This window comes from Fistularia commersonii, chromosome 32 (genome assembly GCF_037954325.1).
Source record: "Fistularia commersonii isolate RoL2024-O1a breed Wild chromosome 32, RoL_Fcom_v1.0, whole genome shotgun sequence".
Classification (NCBI taxonomy): Eukaryota; Metazoa; Chordata; class Actinopteri; order Syngnathiformes; family Fistulariidae; genus Fistularia; species Fistularia commersonii.
Window position 1 is genome coordinate 5,825,535 of NC_141315.1, and position 19,399 is coordinate 5,844,933.

Consider the following 19,399-nt stretch of genomic DNA (forward strand, 5'->3'; position numbering starts at 1 on the left):
ATCACTATTGCATGCTGCAGAACAAGTCAAAACATGTTCTGCTATTATAGTTCAGGTTTTTATTATAATAGAACATTCTTTATGGTGGTTTCCTCTGAAGTGGTGTCATGAGGTGTATTTGAAGCTTACCAACAAGGAGCCAGATGTTTAGCTCACAAGATATCTTGGATTTGTCGTTAATGTATTGCTGAAAAACATGTTTTTTTTTTTTCCAACGCACACTGCTTCAGTAGCTTGTAGTGATTCCTTCTGATCTGAGACTGTTGTCTGTCAACTCTAAAACGTGTTAAGCAGGAAAAAAAAATCCTGTAGAATTTCTCATTTGCTTGTGAATTAAGAATATGATGTGTAATTTCAATGGATATAGTTAGGTCCCAGTTTAAAACACAAGACAGACAAAAAAAAAATGATTATACAAATTCATCACAGGATGATTAATCAGTCTTGCTATATGGTAAGCCAGATGGCAGACATGAGGATTATAAAGTGCTGAGCATGAACAAACAACGCCTGTGTACTTTCTATCCCATCTTGATGTATGCATTTTTAATAGGCACAGTAGTTTTACTAATACACATGAAACATCATCTCTATGGCATCCGTCTTGCTATCTACCCCTGTTCTTGTTTCAGTCTCTTGATAGCTTATTATCACGCTATGCTCTTAAAATTCCTCACTTAATTCGTCTAATCCTCTGAAGTTCTCGCACAACTTAACTTGTTAGCCTTCAACAGCCCCAGCCCCATGCAATGGCACTAATTGTCGAGGAAGGAGCTTTGTCTTTTCCCTCCAGAATGTCTTCTTTTAACCAGCGTCTTTCCCAGCGTGACACTTGACAGGCAGCAGAAACATCCTTCAATCCCACCGCCATGCGTTTCACACATCCTTCCATTATCTGCTCCCTGCTGCCCGTATACAGCATGCCATGCTCAGTCACAATAGCATACTGTGAAGTTAAGATGGCACTTTTGGGACCTTGCAGGCATTATAATCAGTAGAGACAAAGAACTAGGGAGTGGAGGGCAGTAGGTTAATGAGATCAGCTTCTGAGTGATGGTGCCTACCTTTTCAAACCTGGGAGGCCAGGCCTGCTTAGGTACTCACATCCAATCAACTCAGCAGTCAGTATCAATCTAAATCACAGGCACAGTCATTCTGTCCTTAGCCTTCAATTTAAACTTGATTGTGTATTGAATGGACTTCTTTTTCTTCTCCAGGGGAGCTTCGTGGCCAGCATGACTGCCACGCTGAGGCAGATGGACGACTATCATTATGCGCATTTGATCAGCACCTTTGGCACGATAAGGAGTGATGTGGTGGTAAGTACAGGTTAGGAGGGTAGTGTGGTCCACTAGATGACACACTTGAGTCTTGATTGTTGTGAAATTCCAGAAAATGTAGATCCGGCGGCTCGATCTAACCCTATTCAACATGTTCTCCAAGTCAAAAGATATGGGGGTTCTGTCGGATAATCATTTTGCCGTTGCAATAAAAAAAAACACAAGAATCTGTGGTTGTTACTCTCAGGCAGCAACATATACAGGATGCTCTTGATGATTTGAGATTATAAAGGCAAGTGGGCGGAGGTAAAAAAGAAAAAAAAGGCCTTGAAGTCAGCTTGTGAGGGGTTCCTTCCTTTGTGCTATTGCCTCAGCAATTCACTTGTGTGCACCATTGAAAACACATACTGTATGATTTATAATGATATAAACTAAAAATTGCCCTTTTCTGTGTCCTTAAGTGCTATTCATATCCAGTATTACAGGAAATTATGTCCATAAGAATTTGTACCATGACTGGGAATTGGTCCTCATTTCAGGCTATCTTAACTTGAGACAAATAATAACTTATGCTATCGGAAGTTTCACATTTATTTGCCCATGTTCTTGTTGAGGCCTATTATTGTATTTTTTAGTTGTTTGTGAAAAGAAATAATCTTATAAGGAACATTCTGACCTTTATGTACATTACATTAAGTAGCCTCTAGTGAGATAAACAATCTCGGCTCATTGTTTGCTAGGAGGGGAAAACACATTTCTCCTGTCAGATCACTATATCCATGTCTATATATCATAGTTGCAAATTTTTAATTTTGTGTATTTTTTATTTTACGCACTTACTCGTATTCACAACTGTGTATTTCCTGTTGTGTTACAATCAATAGTGTAAAATTAGACTGCAGTCTGCTGGTCAGTTGAACTCCCATTTTGCTCTAATCTTTTTTTTCCCTCCACAAACAGTCCTTTGAATCAGTCTCCTGTCACTTCTGTTCTGAGAAGCCCAAGCCAACTTCTTGAAAGCCTCAGCACAGGCTTGAAGGAGATTATGCCTATAGTGCATGAACAGAGCTGGGAGCTCAGAGGAGGAAAGAAAGTGGCAACGTTCTGATTATTACCTGTCACCGTGTTATCGAAATGCTGTTGACGCTTATTCAAGTCATTTCAGTTCAACCAGACATGGTATAAAATGCTGCTTCAAAACTTGATGCATATAGTAAATGCAACCCCTTATGAAATCTAAATATCCTATTCAGCATAGGATTGTTGTAACACCATGCAAAATGATTGCGTGTATGTTAACTGACTGGTTTCGAGTGCCACTTGGAAAAGGAAACAAAATTTTACTTGACATTAAAACTCGAGACCTATTGGCCAAAAATCCACAAAATCACCAGAATGAGTCTCATCTTTGAGAAGGAAGAATAACAGTTTTCATTTTCATAAAGTCCTCTCTTACTCTCTCTCTCTCTCTCTTAGGATTTCCTAATGGAAACATTTATCATGTTTAAAGATCTGATTGGGAAAAATGTATACCCCTCGGACTGGATCATAATGAACATGATGCAGAATAAGTAAGTATGACACTTTTTGACGTGCACACACATACATAACGGCTCTCCTTGCAATGTTGTTGCTAAGGAACAGTAGTCAGAAGTGGGTTAGGATATTTTCAAATGTTTTCCTCTACATGCAAATATCGGCACAAGGCCTCAGCAGTGCAGCAATCAGATGAGCAGTCAGCGCAGCCATAAACAATCATATGAATTATAGATGCCAGGGTGTATGCTGCCTGCTAATCTCTGAACTTAGTCCCAGCATCTCTTTACTTTGTTGCTTGTTGTGCTACTGTGGCCTTCTGTTTTATTAATGTGAACCTTCCCTGATTTCTATTTTTTTGTCAAGAGTATGAAGAGATGAAATGTTCTTTGCAGTTTAGGAGACTATTCAAGAGTTGTTATGTGCAGTTGTCGGATAAAGTTAGTGCAGCAGTTAAAGGCTTCTTTGAGAGTCTCTCCATTTGTTTCTTTTCAAGCAAGACACATGCCAGAATTTGTTGTACTGCCTTACCAGGCGCAGTGCTTATTATGAAATTCTTTGCAATTCTTTGAGCTGTGGTCAGAGACTCATGATAGTTGTATTAGACCGTGTTAATGCACATGAATTAATCTCATATTAACCATGAAAATAGTAAACTTATCTAAGACAACTCAAGTATACCTCGGGTCTGCAAGTGTTGAGCTTGGAAAACACTTCGGGGGAATCCCCTTGATGACTGCGACCAGTGCGAACTATCTGACCAATCCTTATTTACTTTATTACTTTATCTGTCGTATAATTACATCAAACCAGTTTCCTTTTTTGTAATTCAAACCATCCCTCCTAAAAACACAGTCAGCCACCTGGGTCACAATGTAGATGATGCTGGCACAGCTTGGCGATGATGCTCCACGGTGCCTCTCGGGCATGCAAATCACATCTGTTTTCCCTTGGATTGAGCTAAAGTTTCAAGTAATAAAAGTGTCTTCCCTGACCCTCCACAGCTGCAGACATACATTACTTCCACAACTTGTGGTCTCACCTATATGCTGTGAACAAGACAATCTTGTTCATTCACTAACAAAATCATGCAGTAGGTTAATTGTCAGCCTCCAATTACATTAAGTACAGGACTACAAGATAGGTGGAATAAATTCTGTTGTTTGTGTCCTACTCACTTTTTACCAACCTACTTTTTCTCATTTGTTCAACATTTTGATGAAAAGTCATTATTATTATTATCATTATTATTATTATTATTATTATTATCATTATTAACTGCTTTTAGGTTTGAATGCTATAGTCCAGTGTTTGGCCAGAATAAACATCCCTCTGCTCCAAGCACTCTGTTTTCTTTTGTGAATTAAATGTTTCATTTAGGACTCTGCTTGAAAGCCAAAATTTAATCTCCCATTCTCATCCTCTATTTGTACTTGCGCATTGTAGTCAGCACATACCGGTACTCGCTGAAGGTAAGTCATTGTTATACTCAATGAAAAATAAGCCTGTCAAGGTCTTATTCATCCTCAGTCTATATATTTGAGCCTGCTATAAATACTCCATGTATTTTCACAATCCGTCAATGTCAGTTTGATCACTTTGTTTCCTGGAACACAAGGGTGCAAAAGCATAAGGAAAAACCTACACCTTCACAGATCAAATAGCAGAGGAAATGTTATCAGTGAGCGACAGTTTTTTGCTTTACTCTTTTGATTGTAAGGCATCGGGTAATTGATTTCCCACCTGTCCTTAAAAACAGTCAATTTCATTCCTCTAAAGACCTTTTGTCGTCTATCGACAGTTTAAGCCGGATATGCCCAAAGACTTTGATGATATGATTTGTAAAAGATTGGTTGCATGCGGGGTCTACACGTGTTACGTATTAAATGTACTTGATATGCAATGCTGGAAATCCAGCAGCCACAATGTACTGATTGCAATATTTTTGATAACAAGAGTTAAGTAACACTGCTGCAATCACACATTAAAAGGAAACAGCACTGCAGATTTCCAGCTCTGCATAATTCTACTTTATATCTTTAAAATAAATAACCAAACAGTCTAACAAATGCACAGAAAAGACATGGAGGTTGTGCTGCTCCTCAATAATAAAGTCATTCGCAAATGTAGAGTTGGAGTAAAAAGCCCATGGGGTGAAGTTGGGGTTGAGGATGTGGCAAATGAATTTGTTTCGGTGGTGGGTGGATGATTTATGTTTATATGCCGATTTGGATAGCATTGGATCCATCAGAGGCATTAGTAGCGCATCATAAAAGCCTTAGATGCACCCCTGCCTTGTATTGAAACTTCGTTCACATCATCTCTTGATCCGTTAAAAAAATTCAAAAGAACTGATAGTCAATGATACACCCAATTTTGATAAACCTTGTTACGGTCAGATGCTTGGTTGTGTTTTTTGTACCCAAAATTAAAAATTGCAAATGTTGTAAACAATCACTGCCATCAACATGAAATGGATCTCCAAGAGCCTACTAATTTCAATAATTTAAGGACTTTGTGAAAAAGACTTCCCATGTCTTATTCCTGGGCCACACAGTACACAGCCCAACAGACACTTCTCTCAAGTCGACACATTATGATAGCCTCACTAATGATTAGGGCATGAGGAGTTACAGCGGTTGTTTCCTCCCACTCCCTCCTTCTTCCCCCATCTCTCGCATCTACCAGGTTGTCAACTGATTCATGGGCCTGCAATTGCACAGCAAAAAGCATCATCAGAGTTAAGGTCCATTGACCATAACTCAATAGCAACATTGAAATGGAATTAGATCCTGAGTTCGGTAAAGATAATTCATCAGCGTTCAGTGCTGATTCATGGGAAAAATATTTTTCCTTGACGATTCTGTGTAACAATTAGTTTCCTAATGTGTGCTCTATTTCAAATGTGTCTGCTTTGAAAAGCGTCTTGAATGTGGCTCTGACACTTCATGTGAAATTACAAGTTCAGTTTTAGAGTTACAAGGGCCCTGTAGGTAAACCAAGATGTTTTTTCGAGAGCACTTACTCCGTGAATTAACATAATTTGGCATCTGCTCAAGGATATATTCACTCTTTTATTCCTTTTTTTGCATTACTGTTCCAGGAAGCAGCTGCTGGCTGCTTTGTAAAGTCAGCTGAAATGTGCTCTCGAGCAAGCTTTCATTTTAAACTTTTCTAGACCACTGCAGCATTCAGTTGCATAGCTTGTGATGTATAACACACTGCACACTTAGTGCCATCATCATTATCATCTTCCTTATTACCATTAATCTTGGTTCTTACATCTCCAAGGGTAATCATTTACACTGCAACCAAAATTCATAATTAACAGTTTGGACATAATTTAGGCATGTCTTAATCTTCTTATTATGACATGATCCAGCTACACTTTGGGCACGCAATAATTTTCAGTAAAATTGAAAACCTTCTTATGTATAAAATTTGAAGTTACCATCAGGTGTCCTCACAAAAACTCAATTTGCGTAACTGACACTCAAAGTATCTTGTGGAGCTCTTAATTATGTGTAAGAATAGTGGATTGAGAGATGAATGGGGAGGGGAGGGGGTAGCCCTCTGTAGAGGATGAAAGCCCAGAAGAGCTGAAGAAACTGCTTTTTAACACCGTAACCCGTGCCATCAGTCCCTCACAGACTCATTAGGAGAGGCTTTGTGCGGCCTCATGGCTGCTCTTGGAAGTCATCCCTGAGAAAAAACCTGGACTAAAAGGGCAACCTTGAAAGACAATATAAGATGGACCTGCCAAGAGTAATCAGACTAATCCTGTTTGCCTTTCTGCCACTCACAAACACTAAAAAAAAAATCAAAAATGTAAAAGAAGTTTTTTTTGTTTTGTTTTGTTTTGTTTTTTAAAAAAAGGGCAGCTTTTTGTTCAAGGGTATTTGATATGACTTGTCCCTCAAAAACGGCGACACCATAGTGAATCCTCATTATTCCGGTGTGCTTACCTTTAAGTCTTAGAGGCCTGCAGGATGCTTCTAAATCCTCTCTCCCCCTCCCTCATCACCTTGTCAGTGACACGCATTTATTGACCTTCGAACAAGGGACTGTCCAATCCAGCCTCAGGGGGGCACAAGCCAATGTCTTTTTGAGCCGGTCCTAAGCCCAGATAAATGCAGACAGTTGTGCCAGGAAGGGCATCAGGGGTGAAAAGAACCAAACTTACAACTCTCATACAGGATGTTTCGAGTCCCGGGTGAACAAGGACTCACATTGGTACTGGTAGAGTGCAAGGTACCAGTGGAACTTTTACTACCCTGGGTCAAAGAAGGAGTGGAGGGAGGCCTGTTCAGATGCAGAGAGAGAAGAGAACAGGCAAGAGTCTGGGTCTGAGAATAGGGATTTTGAATAATGGGATGATGACAGGAAAAGAGAATTGGTTGACTTGAAGCAGAGAAGGTGAATATACTGTGTGTCCAGGAGACTAGCTGGAAAGGTAGCAGGGCAAGAAGCTTGGGTGCAGGTTTTAAGTTGTACTATCATGATTTTTGATTGGAAAAGAAATTGAGTCTGAGTATTCTTGAAGGAGGAGTTTGATAGGAATGTTCTGGCTGTGAAAAGAGTATCAGAGACTTTTCTCTAGACTGAAGCTAGACATTGAAGGTGTGATGCTCAATGTTGTAATTGGCTATGTCCCAAAGTTGGGATTTCATTTTGAAGAAAAGGAAAAATTTGGCAGGTAGTTGCTGTCACCTCTGTTGTCAGAATATCACCAGAGGTGGGAGAGTGGTAATTGGTGCGGACCTCAATGGGCATGTTAGTGTAGGCAATAGAGGTGATGAAAAAATAATGGGCATGTATGGTATCCAGGATAGGAACACAGAGAGAAAGATGGTGGTAAACTTTGCAGAAAGGATTGACAAGGCTCTCATGGGTTTTTTTTTTCTTCCCGAAGAGCCAGGAACCAAGAGTAACTTAGAGTAGTGGTAGGAGCTCACAGGTAGACTGCATCTTGTATAGATGATGTAACCTGAGGAAGGTCAGTGACTGCAAAGTAATGGTAGGATGACAGACAGGATAGGATGATGGTTTGTTGGATGAATGTGGTTACAAGGAAGATGAAGAAGACAAAGGCAGAGCAGAGGATGAAGTGGTTGCAGCTGAAAAGGGAGGAGTGTTGTATGGTTTTCAGGGAGGACTTGAGAGAGGCTCTGGGTTGCCAGGGAGAGCCTGCACAACTAAACTGCACAACTATAGCCAATGTGATCAGGGTGACTGGTATAAGAGTTCTTGGTGTTTGGAAGGAAAGTAGATGAGGAGACTTGGGGCAGGAGCATATACAGAGAGAGAGGTTAGCCAAGAGGAACTGGGACACTGAGTGGTCTGAAGAAAGTAGACATGAGTACAGAGAGATGCAGCACACTCTAAAGATAGAAGTGACAAAGGCCACGCAAAAGGCATTTGATGACTTGTATGCTAAGTCAGAAAGTAAGGAGGGAGATTATTACTTATAACAGCATAAGAGATAGAGATGGCAAGGATGTGCAGCAGATTCGGTTGATTAAGGATAAAGGTGGAAATGTTTTAACATGTGCAAAAAAAAAATGAAGGGAAGATGGAGAGAGTATTTTGAAGAGCTGATAAATGAGAAAGAGAAGCAAGGGGTAGAGGTGACTATTGAGGACCACAAAGTAGCAAAGATTTGTAAAGGTGACGTAATGAGGGCATTAAAAAGGATGAAGAGTGGAAAGGCAGTTGACCCTGATGATAAACCTTTGCAGTATGGAAGTGTCTTGGAGAAGCAGTTTAGAATAGAGTTTCTGGTTAGGTTATTCAACCAGAACTCAGATGAGGTTAGACAGGAATCTCCATGGAGTATGATGTTTGCAGATGACAATGATCTGTAGTAAGAGCAGGGAGCAGGTGGAGGAAAATCTCGAGTGTTAGAGGTATGATCTGGAAAGAAGAAGTATGAAGGTTAGTCGCAGCAAGACAGAATACATGTGTGTGAATGAATAGAACCCAGGTGGAACAATGAGGCTACAGGCAGTGGATATAAAGAAGCTGAATGATTTTAAGTAGTAGGGGTCAATAGTCCAGAGCAATGGAGAGCATAGAAAAGAGGTGAAGAAGTGCATTGAGGCGAGAAAAGTGCATGGAGAAAAGTGTCAGGGGTAATGTGTGATAAAAGAGTACCAGGGAGAACTAAAGGAAAGGTATACAAGACCGTGGTGAGATAAGCAATACAAAATGGTTTCGATGCAGTGGCACTGAGAAAAAGACCGGTAGTAGAGCTGGAGGCAGCACACATGAAGATGTTGAGATTCTCTTTGGGAGTGACTAGGATGGATAGGATCAGGAATGAGTCCATCAGGGGGACAGCACATGCTAGATCTTCTGGAGCTAAGATCAGGGGGGGCAGACTGAAATGGTATGGTAATTTACAGAGGAGGAAATGTGAATATATTAATAAAAGGATGCTAAGGTTAGAACTGCCAGACAGGAGACCTAGAAGAAGACCAAAGAGAGACTTATGGATGTATTGAAAGATGACATGAAGTGAGTTGGTGTAAGCTGTGGCGACCCCTGAAAGGAGGAACCAAAAGGAAAAGAGGACTAAGAACGAAAGCCTGTTCAATGTTCACGATCCTCCTTCAACTGTTCTGGCCATTGCTTACTCCTTGGGAATCCAATATACAGGGATTTTTACTTAAAAGTTGTTTGTTTGTTGTAATTTTTAGTCTGTTTTTAAAAAAATATCAGACTACTTAGAATATATATCATTGTTAAAAAACATTGTTCATGTTGAATAAAACCTTCTTTCAAGTAGGATGATGCAACAGTGTAAAATAACCAACACTGGCTAATCTGTGCACACATCCTTTTATGCATATATTTCCTCTCATGTACGTGGCTGGTGCTCTAATTCTAGAGTAACTATTTTGAACTATGCGATGTTGAGATTAGCAAAGCAACCCCCCCATGGAGTCACTAATCCTGGTATATGATGTGCACACTACACCGTAATGTTGTCACACCATCAGATTTTCAGATTTTCTGAAATCCAAAGAATCAAGGGTTATTATAAGAATTTGGAACCTTACTTTGTAGATTCATCCTTACATTTATTTTTTAGTGTTTTTGTGTCTTTGCCTTTTTATATTTAAACAGAGTTGGTGCTCAAAATACAATACAATAAGCACAGTCTCAAGTAACTCCTTGTATTAATTATCTCATTCACAATGTCATTAATGTTTCTCATAGATCATTGAGCTCCACTGAATATCAATAATATTTGTAATCTGCAGTATGACAATTATTTACTTGACATTGATAAGAGAATCATAGCTTTGTTGCAAAAATGCCCTCACAGGTTATTAGGGTTTACATTGATTTTAAATAGCATTGAATTAGAATCAAAGTACAGGCAGACATGCCTGTCTGTCTGCATAGCTATAAAATTCAAAGGTTGCATTTGTTCAGGCAAGTGGTTCTGAGTTGCCCGTGGATTGCAGTGCACTTGAGTGTCCGTGACGTACCCTGTCAGTTTGCTGTTCTCCCTGAAGAATGAAAGAATTTGCTGGGATTTTGCACAGTGTGGTTATATCAACATCAGAATCAAGGAAGCCGCGGGGTTGCTTGCTGTGTAGGGTAACCATCCATCAACTGTAGCTATCAAATTGAAACATATAGTGGAAGATCATAGCTGTACCAATATTTTAAGCTACTCCATTTAATGCAAAAGTCTTTCCTTCATTTTCCTCATATTAAGAGAGGGATTCATAGCTTGACAGGTACTTTTTATGTTGCTATTGTTTGTCATCTTCCCTGAAACTGTTATTTAAGAATTACTTCAAAATATTTGTCTACCTTTTAGGTGTTGATTGATGATTTATTTGACTAGAGCTGATTTTCAAACATATATTTTTTTTAAACTTAATTTCTGTAGATAACGACCGCCTCCTATTTTCTGTTGAATAATCTTTTTTTCTGTCAATTAATCATTGAAACAGATGCCTTTTGGGACCCTCAGTAAATCATTGTTGTTCTCTATGAAGATAACTGACATGTTTGTCGTACGTGTAATGAACGCCTCTTTCACTTTGGTAATCTAATTACATCTATCTTTAGATTAATGGTGTGTCAAACTGAACGGCCCCATTTCATGACTGCACATCTGCATTTAATTTGATTTTCATATGAGCAGTAATGCACACTGCTAACTAAAGGGATACCCTTTGTATTAATGTCAAGCTGTTAATACGCTAGTGCCCTATATAATTATCCCTAATACGCTGACTGTGTTACAGCTTCTGGTATGGGTTTGAGTAACACTGAACATGTCCTTAGAACGGCGAGAAGTGAATAGATTTTTTTGTTGTTGTTTATTGATTAATTGTTCTATTTATTTATTTATTTATTTTTCCATTCGTAACAGACAAGCCCCCAATTGGTTGTGGATTAAAAATAAAATATTAATAAAAACTGCTTTTTTTTTCTTTTCATTTGTATTTCATTTTCTCAATTACACTGAAAGGAATGTAGAAGAGTTAGTGGAACTGTATATATTACATTGCAGAGCTCATTTTAAAAAACAAGAACCTAAAATGTTTCCCTTTTTTCCTTTTTTTATACACTGAATATTGTTAATGTCAGCCCAAAAAATCCAAAATCTCTATTCTGTCAACTTTTTTGATCCAGCACCCACTCCTAACTGGGCAGAGGATGTGCATCTTTTTTTTTTTCCTTTTTCTAGCTATTTGACAATTGCAGCACAAAGCCATTAATTTGTTTATATCCATCCATTTATTGTAATTAGAGGCATTATTAAGCTAATACTGATTGATATACTGATTTAGGCACTATACACCAACTCTGTACTCAAGGATTCTTATCAGTAAATAGTTAGCAAAAACTAACATTTTAAGGTCTGGTAGTATCACATTAGTTCTACAAACACTGTGAATTTCCCATGTACATGTACATAGAAGCCATTTGGAGTTGTTAGGATATGTATTTAGATTTAATAATTGCAAAGGCTACCATTTATTGTGTTAAGCTAACAACCCAAAGATTGGTTAAGTTTCGTATAGCATGATAGTAGAAAAGGGAATCCATCAATAAGCACAGGAAGCAGGCACATTTCCCAAAAGTTGACTTCAAGGTTTCAATGTAGTTCTAAGTAGTTTGATATTTTAGGTAAAGTAAGAAACTAAATGGAAATGTTTGAGGGAAAGGTATTTTTAGTCTTTATGGTGATTAGAGCTTTCTTTAGCTCCCCTCGAGGGCACTGCTGTTACTGAAATACATGAGAAAAAGGATGCTATGGGAGTCAGAATTGGATTGAAAGTATTTTGACAAATTCATTGATCTAATATTAAATCTAGAAATCTGAAATAAAGGAAATTTTATTTAAGAAATTGGTTCGATAATGACGGCTTTTGACCTTGCCTTATCTCTGAGCACAGGCAGATGCACAAACTTTTCAGCCAGCCAGTATGCAAATAGATCAGGATCATTATCTGGAATGCTCCCTGAACTCAATTAGATCGTATGATCCGCTGATAAGTTTTCATTTGCATATGTGCACTGAGGAACATTTGACAAAGCTCAAGTCGCTGTGCCAAGGCTGCAGGAATTCAGCTGATCAGCTTAAAAAAATAAGGCCACAGCCATCCATGGATGTAAATTGAACTTGTAAACCCACACCCATCAATTATTAATCAATGCATTATTTTTATTTATTTTTTCCCTGCAATGGCTGTTTCATGAGATTAATGGCATTTATATTTTCATAGAGTTACTTTGGTAAATGGGAAGTACTGTGCAGCTCTGTCAATGAGTCACCAAAGAATAAAGGTTTTCTCTGAAGCAGTAAATAGAAAAGATCAGGATTTTTATTGGTGATTAGAGGTGCTTTTATTTCTACCCTGAACTTAAGCTGATAAAACAGAAGTCAGCAAGTGGGCAGTGCTTGATGTTATCACTTAAGGCTCAAAACAGCCAGTAAATCTATTGAGCAAGTCTTTGATTACATATGTATGAAAGGGTTACATTTCCTGGTCATTAACGTTTTACTTGTAACATAATGATATTATAAAGAATTGCTTCGTCATTGTCTGCAACATCTGTATCAAAGCATCTGATATCCCTCCCTAGCATAATGACTGGCCTTCACAGATGTTGCAAAGCAGTCCGGCATTTTCCCTCTGGCATCTGACTTTGGTAATTATGCAAGCTTCAAAGAGCAGAAACTACAATGAGTAAATAGTGAACATTGAACAGTACCGGTAACTGTTATACAGGCAATCATGAATGATACTCACAGTGCTTAAATTCTGAACAGTAAATATGATCATTACGCACTGCACTTTAATTTTATACTTTCATGCCTAAGGATTCCCATGTCATCCTGGAAAATTCTGCTTCCGCTCTCTGCTTCTGCATGTGAATGGGTTCATGTTGTCTTGAATAAACAACATTAAGACAAAGCGCCTCTGCTTCTAGCGCTTCTCTTCACATATGGCACATCCCCTCATGGCAGTCCAGCAACCCAGTGTTTACGTTGACTTTGTCGTTGACCAGCAAATTTCAGATGAAGAATTTTGCTTGTATTGAACCATTAGTGATAAATTTGTCATAATTACCAAGAACGTAAGAGGTTATTTCATTGATTATTTGTAGCCATATACTGCACATATTTTAAATCAGACCTCTTGGGTGGAGAGAGTAGTAAACAGAACCAATCTGGGGGAATGCAATAAATTTAAGGTAAAAGTGTAGAAAAGAACAATTTTGCAACACATGTTGGAGTTGAATAATGCATCAGTGAATGAAGTGGTTGTAAAGTCACCTATACTGCAGCAGTTGAAAAAGTACTGGAAATAAGTTGTGAAATCACTTGAAAAGTTGTTCCTACTGAACCAATGGAGATAGTTTAAGGATTTTTGCATTTGCATTAAGGACACTTCTAGTTGTTCATACTTTTAAGTCGACATTTGAGGAAAATATTCAAACCTTGAATGCTTGAATGCCTATCATCTTGTTTGAATTGGCCTTTAGGAGCCCAATATGAGGCAGAATAGATTCTATTTTCATCTGCCTCATTATGTGTTTCACTTTAATTAATGTCAGGATGTGCTAACAGAGGAACCGTGCTGTCCGTCTGTTTATACTCATTATATAGCTGTGTTCAGGCATATTGCTGGCTTTATAAAGGCTTTAAGAAGAAGCACTCCCTTTACTTTGGCACATTCTGTTATACGTACATCAGACATCAATATTTGACCCCTGAATTTAACCCATCATGGATGAACCATGAGCAGCAGGCAGCCCAAAGAGCAATTCTTGTTTGGCAGGGTTTCAATGTCTGGTTCGGCAACACTTCGACAGGCTAGCAGGGGCTCAGGAATCGAACCAGGAACGGTTCCAAGACGGCCGCTCTGGCCACCTGAGCCATGCTGCCTTCAGTAGGCAATGGAACTAAGAAAGATACTTTCACTGAATATATGTTTGTGGAAAGGATATCTCAATGGAAAGATGTTCCATGTATCCAGCCATGAGAAATCATTTCATCTGCTTTAACAGTTGGACTGGAACTGTAAAGGAACCTGCCCACCAGAATGGAATATCGAAAAAAAAAAAGATACATTTCGTCTGTTGAGCCGTATTTACTATGACACTGTGAAGAGTATTGATCTTGTTCTTAAAGCTCAGTGTGTGGCCGCACAGAAGGGACTGTGTGCTACCTGATAATGTGTAAGAAAAAAAAGTGTCATTCCAAATGATTTGCCAGGTTCAGTTTAGCTCAACTACCCTACTTCCTTCCATTCCTTTCTGGTTACCTCCGCAAAGTGTTCAAAGGGTTCTATAGCTCACAAGTTTTGCCCGTCACACTGCTAAGAAATGACATGGGCTGTTACCAATCAATAAATAACTGATGCAGTATTTTAAGCAAGGAAATCCCAGCTCTTCCAAACCAAATTAACCACTTATAATAATTATATTCATGACAACATTGTAGAGACAGCAGGATATTATCAGTGTTGTGCATGTTTCAGTGGTTTTCAACATTGAGAATGACAGAATGCAGAATATTCTCATGCACAAAAAAGGATCCAATCCTGTCGAATTGTTTTGTCAGAGAGATATTTATGGAATTTCAAGAGAAAATGGCACATGAAAACTTTGCGGATAAAGTATATGGTGTGTCAAAAAAAACTAGAGCATATATGAAGACCCCAACTAAACCAACTGCTTCTTATAAATCATTAAGTCACGCTTTGGCTCTTTTTTTTGAAAAGTTGAAGTCTTTTGTGTGAGTCCTCACTTATACCCTGAACAAACTGGTCCCACTGACCGCAGACTGAACCCTTGTTGTAAGTGGGTGACTTAATTATATTCTGTGAAATGGGCCACCGTGATTATTTATCCTCCTTGATTTTAGTCTCTTAAATATCCGTCTACCCATTTGTTGGTTTGTTTCTCTTTCTTTCTTTACGTAAAAATGGAAAATAATGAGGCCTAAATATTGACTACTAATATTTTCCAGCCCAGAGGTGCAGTCATCGGAAACCCATTTTATCCCAATGTTAAGCGTATCAGCTATATTGGCATGTTCACAGCTGCAGAAAATTGACTGAGGTGTGCAGACAGGATGGTAGTAATAGGCTGTCTGAGTGCTTGGGAAATGGAAGGGGCAGAGAGCAAAAGAAATGGACTTCTAATGGCTTATCCAAAGGTGTTCAGTGACATTTAACCTTTCTGACTAATGATTGAGGTGACTTCATATTTATTATACATCAGCTTGCAGTAGCATTTAGGTGATACATTTGGGACATGAATATTGTATTTTTTTTAAAATACCCAATGTTCCACTGCAATGCTGTCATGACAGTGATAATTATTCCTGTAAAAGGTCGTGTAGGTAGGAGTGTAAGGGAGGCCTCAACCTCACCTTAAACCCAGTTAAAGTAGACCTTCCAGTGAGCTTAGGTGGCGGACCCTTATTTCAAAGAGGCTGAAACATAAAGCACTCCAAGATGATGTGGGAGGGATTATTGATTCCCACATTGGTATCCAGGGCTAGTAGGGGCTCAGCATGAGCCATGTGAAAGGCAGAAAGGTCTGCGCGAACTCCCCATATAGCAGATGTCTACTGACCTGCCAGTGTGAGTTACCTGAACATTACATCTTAATACCGCTTTATTGGCTGCTCATGAAACCCTGATGTAGTCCTCTCAAGTGGGATTGTCCTTGTTTCACCTTGTCATTTTTACTGCACATTCTGCTGTATTTTCGTTTGCTGCTTAGGGTGAGCAGATACCGATTGGGAACATGAGCCACAAAACCTCAGGCGAATGTTGCTTGTATAAAGTTAAACCTTGCTGTTATTGTTGTTGTTTATGCTGTGATAGACATTTTTTCCTCAAGCACATCAACGATAAGGACTTTTTCATTCAGTTGGAGAGATGAGCACACACATTGTTGTATGGATGGTTCAACCGGGAAATGTAGTTAAACAGGGGATGAGCCTCTGACTCTTTAAGTAGCAATCATAATTCCCCTCTAAAAGCTTCATGCCATTTGAGTTATTAACATTTAATTCTGCAACATCAGAGTGGATTAACCCATCAGACAGTGTTCTCATTAAGATCTACTCATTGTATCTTTGTTCAGTTGAGCCTTTAGCCCTCCTCAGTCTGCCTAAGAGGACGATTCACCCTGTGTTTGACCTCCTCTGGGAGCTCTTGCTTTTTTTAACGGGCAAATATTTATTCATTATGAAAGTGCACAGAACAGGGGAAAAAAAAACCCACGTGTTTTAAAATTCTTATCTTTGAATTGTGTCGATTTCTTCTTTACTTTGACCCCTTTTTGGCAAAATTGATCTGACTGTCTGTAACACATTTATAATCTTCCAAACAACTATTCTATAGTTGGTGTCTGTTGAGATTGTAAAAAAATGTTGTGAAAGTGACCTTTAATGCCATGTAACTGAGAAATATAGAGGTTGAATACCTTTATTTTCAAGGTGAGGAAAAGTTATCAGTAAGAGTACAAGACCCCAATGTCCCTCTTATCTTTCCAGGGTGTTCTTGCGGGCCATTAATCAGTATGCAGCAGTGTTGAACAAGAAATTTCTGGATCAGGCCAACTTTGAGCTACAGGTAAGAGCTTAACTGAGGTAAAACTCTCTTTTATAACATCAATCCTTTTAGTATTCCTCCAAAGAAAAAAAAAAAAAGTTCTGTTTAATTATCCTAAAAGCATTTGAAAAATGTCTGTAAAATGTCTGACATGTTCTCTAATTTTCCAGTTAAAGTTTTCAATAGGTTTTGTTGGCTGATTATTTTAGCAATTTTTTCTTTATCGCTCTTCATAGCATTATTACCTTCTTTTTAAGCTGTTGCTTAGCAGTGAACATAAAATGTTTTGGTTCCTTGATATTCCCTGTTGATTGCGCTAGACATCTATTTTGAAGAAAGTTAGAGAAGATGAAGTTATATCATAAGTCCTTTTTGATGTAATAAATCTGCAAAACCTTTCATCCCAGGTGCTTTCGTGTCATACTGTGATACTGCTGCTAATTTTGAATGATGAGATAAATAATCCTTTTCTCTTACCCATCCTTCTGTGTGCTGTGTGTGTGTGTTATCTTGTTTAGCTTTGGAACAACTACTTCCACCTGGCTGTGGCCTTTCTTACCCAGGAGTCCTTGCAGCTGGAGAACTTCTCAAGTGATAAAAAAGCAAAGATATTTCAGAAGTGAGTGTCGGTCCCAATTTTTCAAAAAGATATCCTTATTCCACATGTAGACAGCCTGCCAAGTTGTTATTATTAATTCATCAGTCATGGGCTAACTGAGATTTTCAACACCTCATAATCCCAGTGGTGGCATGACTGATTCGTCCTTCTTAAATCCCAGGTATCAGGCCAAGTTGGGAATCCCCTCCTGGAATTAGTATAGAGGCCTTTGGTGTCTCCTCAAAGCATCCCCTACATGTTTCTCTGCCAGCAGATAGGGGCCGGAAATCCCAGCGCACAGTTTTTAAATTGAGTAAATTCAAATCCCATGGCATTTAGAATTGCGCTGCTGTAAGACCTATAAGTTCAGAGAGTGGCTTTATTTCCCACTCACCCGCTGCCCTGTCTATAAAAGCCATTTATCTACATTAGTGTTTCTCATGCAGGCTAGTAATGCTGCCAAACATGTAAATGTCCTTTGTGGGCAGAAGGGGAATGCGCCGTCTCCAATCTTAATTTGGAGAAGCTTTTGTAACCGAGGCATATATCTCAGGTCCGTGCGTGACAGTGAAACTCTTCATTGGTCAGCACTTTATTATGGGCCATGATAAACTCACTAGCTCACAGACACCAAGACAAACAGTGCTATACACACTAAATAAGACATTCCCAGCCTCTCTTACCCTGCCTTTCCCAACTTGTTGTTTTAGTCTAATAAACATAGGCGCTGCAAATGGCCATGCTTCTCATTTGACATGCCCAGTACATGCAAGTGCAGCAAGATTGCTACCAGAAAATGGGGACATTATACAGCGTTTGTCAAGTTCTCTTTCACCCACTCTTTCTTCCCCTTCCCAACCGCGGTTCATCTTTGTGTCTGTCTCTGTTTCCTTCTGTCTCCTTTTTTCCCCACTCTCTCCTTCTACTGTGCACTGGTGCATGAACTGTCTGTCTTGCCTGTAATACCAATTATTGTGCCTTGCTCGGGAGCAGAGAACAGAGGGGTGAAATCAGAGATGTGAGGAGTGCAGCTGTTTAGCTCTCTCCATCAGCTTTAATCCTGCATTTCTCCTGCAACCCCAATCTCCCATTGCATTAGGTATTTGAAATTGCAGTCTGTTACAGCGCTATCTTCATCTTTAAGTAGGAGAAACAACACGAAATTGACAAGATTTTACTTTAAGAAATAGAAAGTAAAAAAAAACCTCAAACTTTCAAGTGAACATTGCAGGTGATGTTTATTATGTTAAACTAGTCTTTTGTTCTCATTCAGTCCAGCCCATCTAACAATGCATTTCCTAATATTATACATCTAGTATAATATTATATTATATGAGTAGTTGCAAAAACACTTCCCAGCCCTCTCAGCACAAAATACCAATCGGAGCTGTCATCAATCTGGCATTTCTTTAGACTGGAAACTGCTGTGACCAACAGAAATGCAATCACAGACGCGCACGCACAAAGGGAAATGTAACTTGTCATTTTACACGAGTGATGGGGTTTCACATTGTCATGTTTGCGTCATGTTTGTGTCTCGTAGATCCATGTTTTCATACAGGTCAACTCACGTCAGCTACTTTTTCATTTCTATAGACTTTCATTGTTTCTCCTTGGTCCCCCGCGAGCTTCAGTTCACAACACGCACCACAGACAGTACCAAATACATTTGCCCCTTCACTGCTGTCCCTCTGTAGCAATTATATTCTTAGTTAACCTCTTCAAGAAGTTTCCAATGTGTGGTTGACAGCTACGTTGTTCTTGGTGACGGCCAACAGTCAGAACTGTCTATCGCTGCTCACAGGAGTGTGACAGAGCAGTATTCTGCTTCAGTCTCAGCTCAGATGATGACACGTTGCCTTGTGAGTAGTCATCACACC

At 39.0% G+C, this 19,399-nt stretch overlaps 1 protein-coding gene and 1 pseudogene across 4 annotated transcripts in view; both read left to right on the plus strand.

The window, feature by feature from the left end:
- The window catches only part of dock1 (dedicator of cytokinesis 1), a 177,559-nt gene that overhangs the window by 114,953 nt on the left and 43,207 nt on the right, over positions 1–19,399 (plus strand). For all 4 annotated transcript variants that reach the window (XM_086139460.1, XM_086139462.1, XM_086139461.1 and 1 more), the window contains exons 28-31: positions 1,218–1,319; positions 2,757–2,851; positions 16,864–16,942; positions 17,440–17,540. In XM_086139460.1, the coding sequence (XP_085995586.1) occupies positions 1,218–1,319; positions 2,757–2,851; positions 16,864–16,942; positions 17,440–17,540 (377 nt within the window). The remainder of the gene's footprint in view (positions 1–1,217; positions 1,320–2,756; positions 2,852–16,863; positions 16,943–17,439; positions 17,541–19,399) is intronic.
- Positions 7,859–9,363, plus strand: LOC147215242 (uncharacterized; annotated as a pseudogene).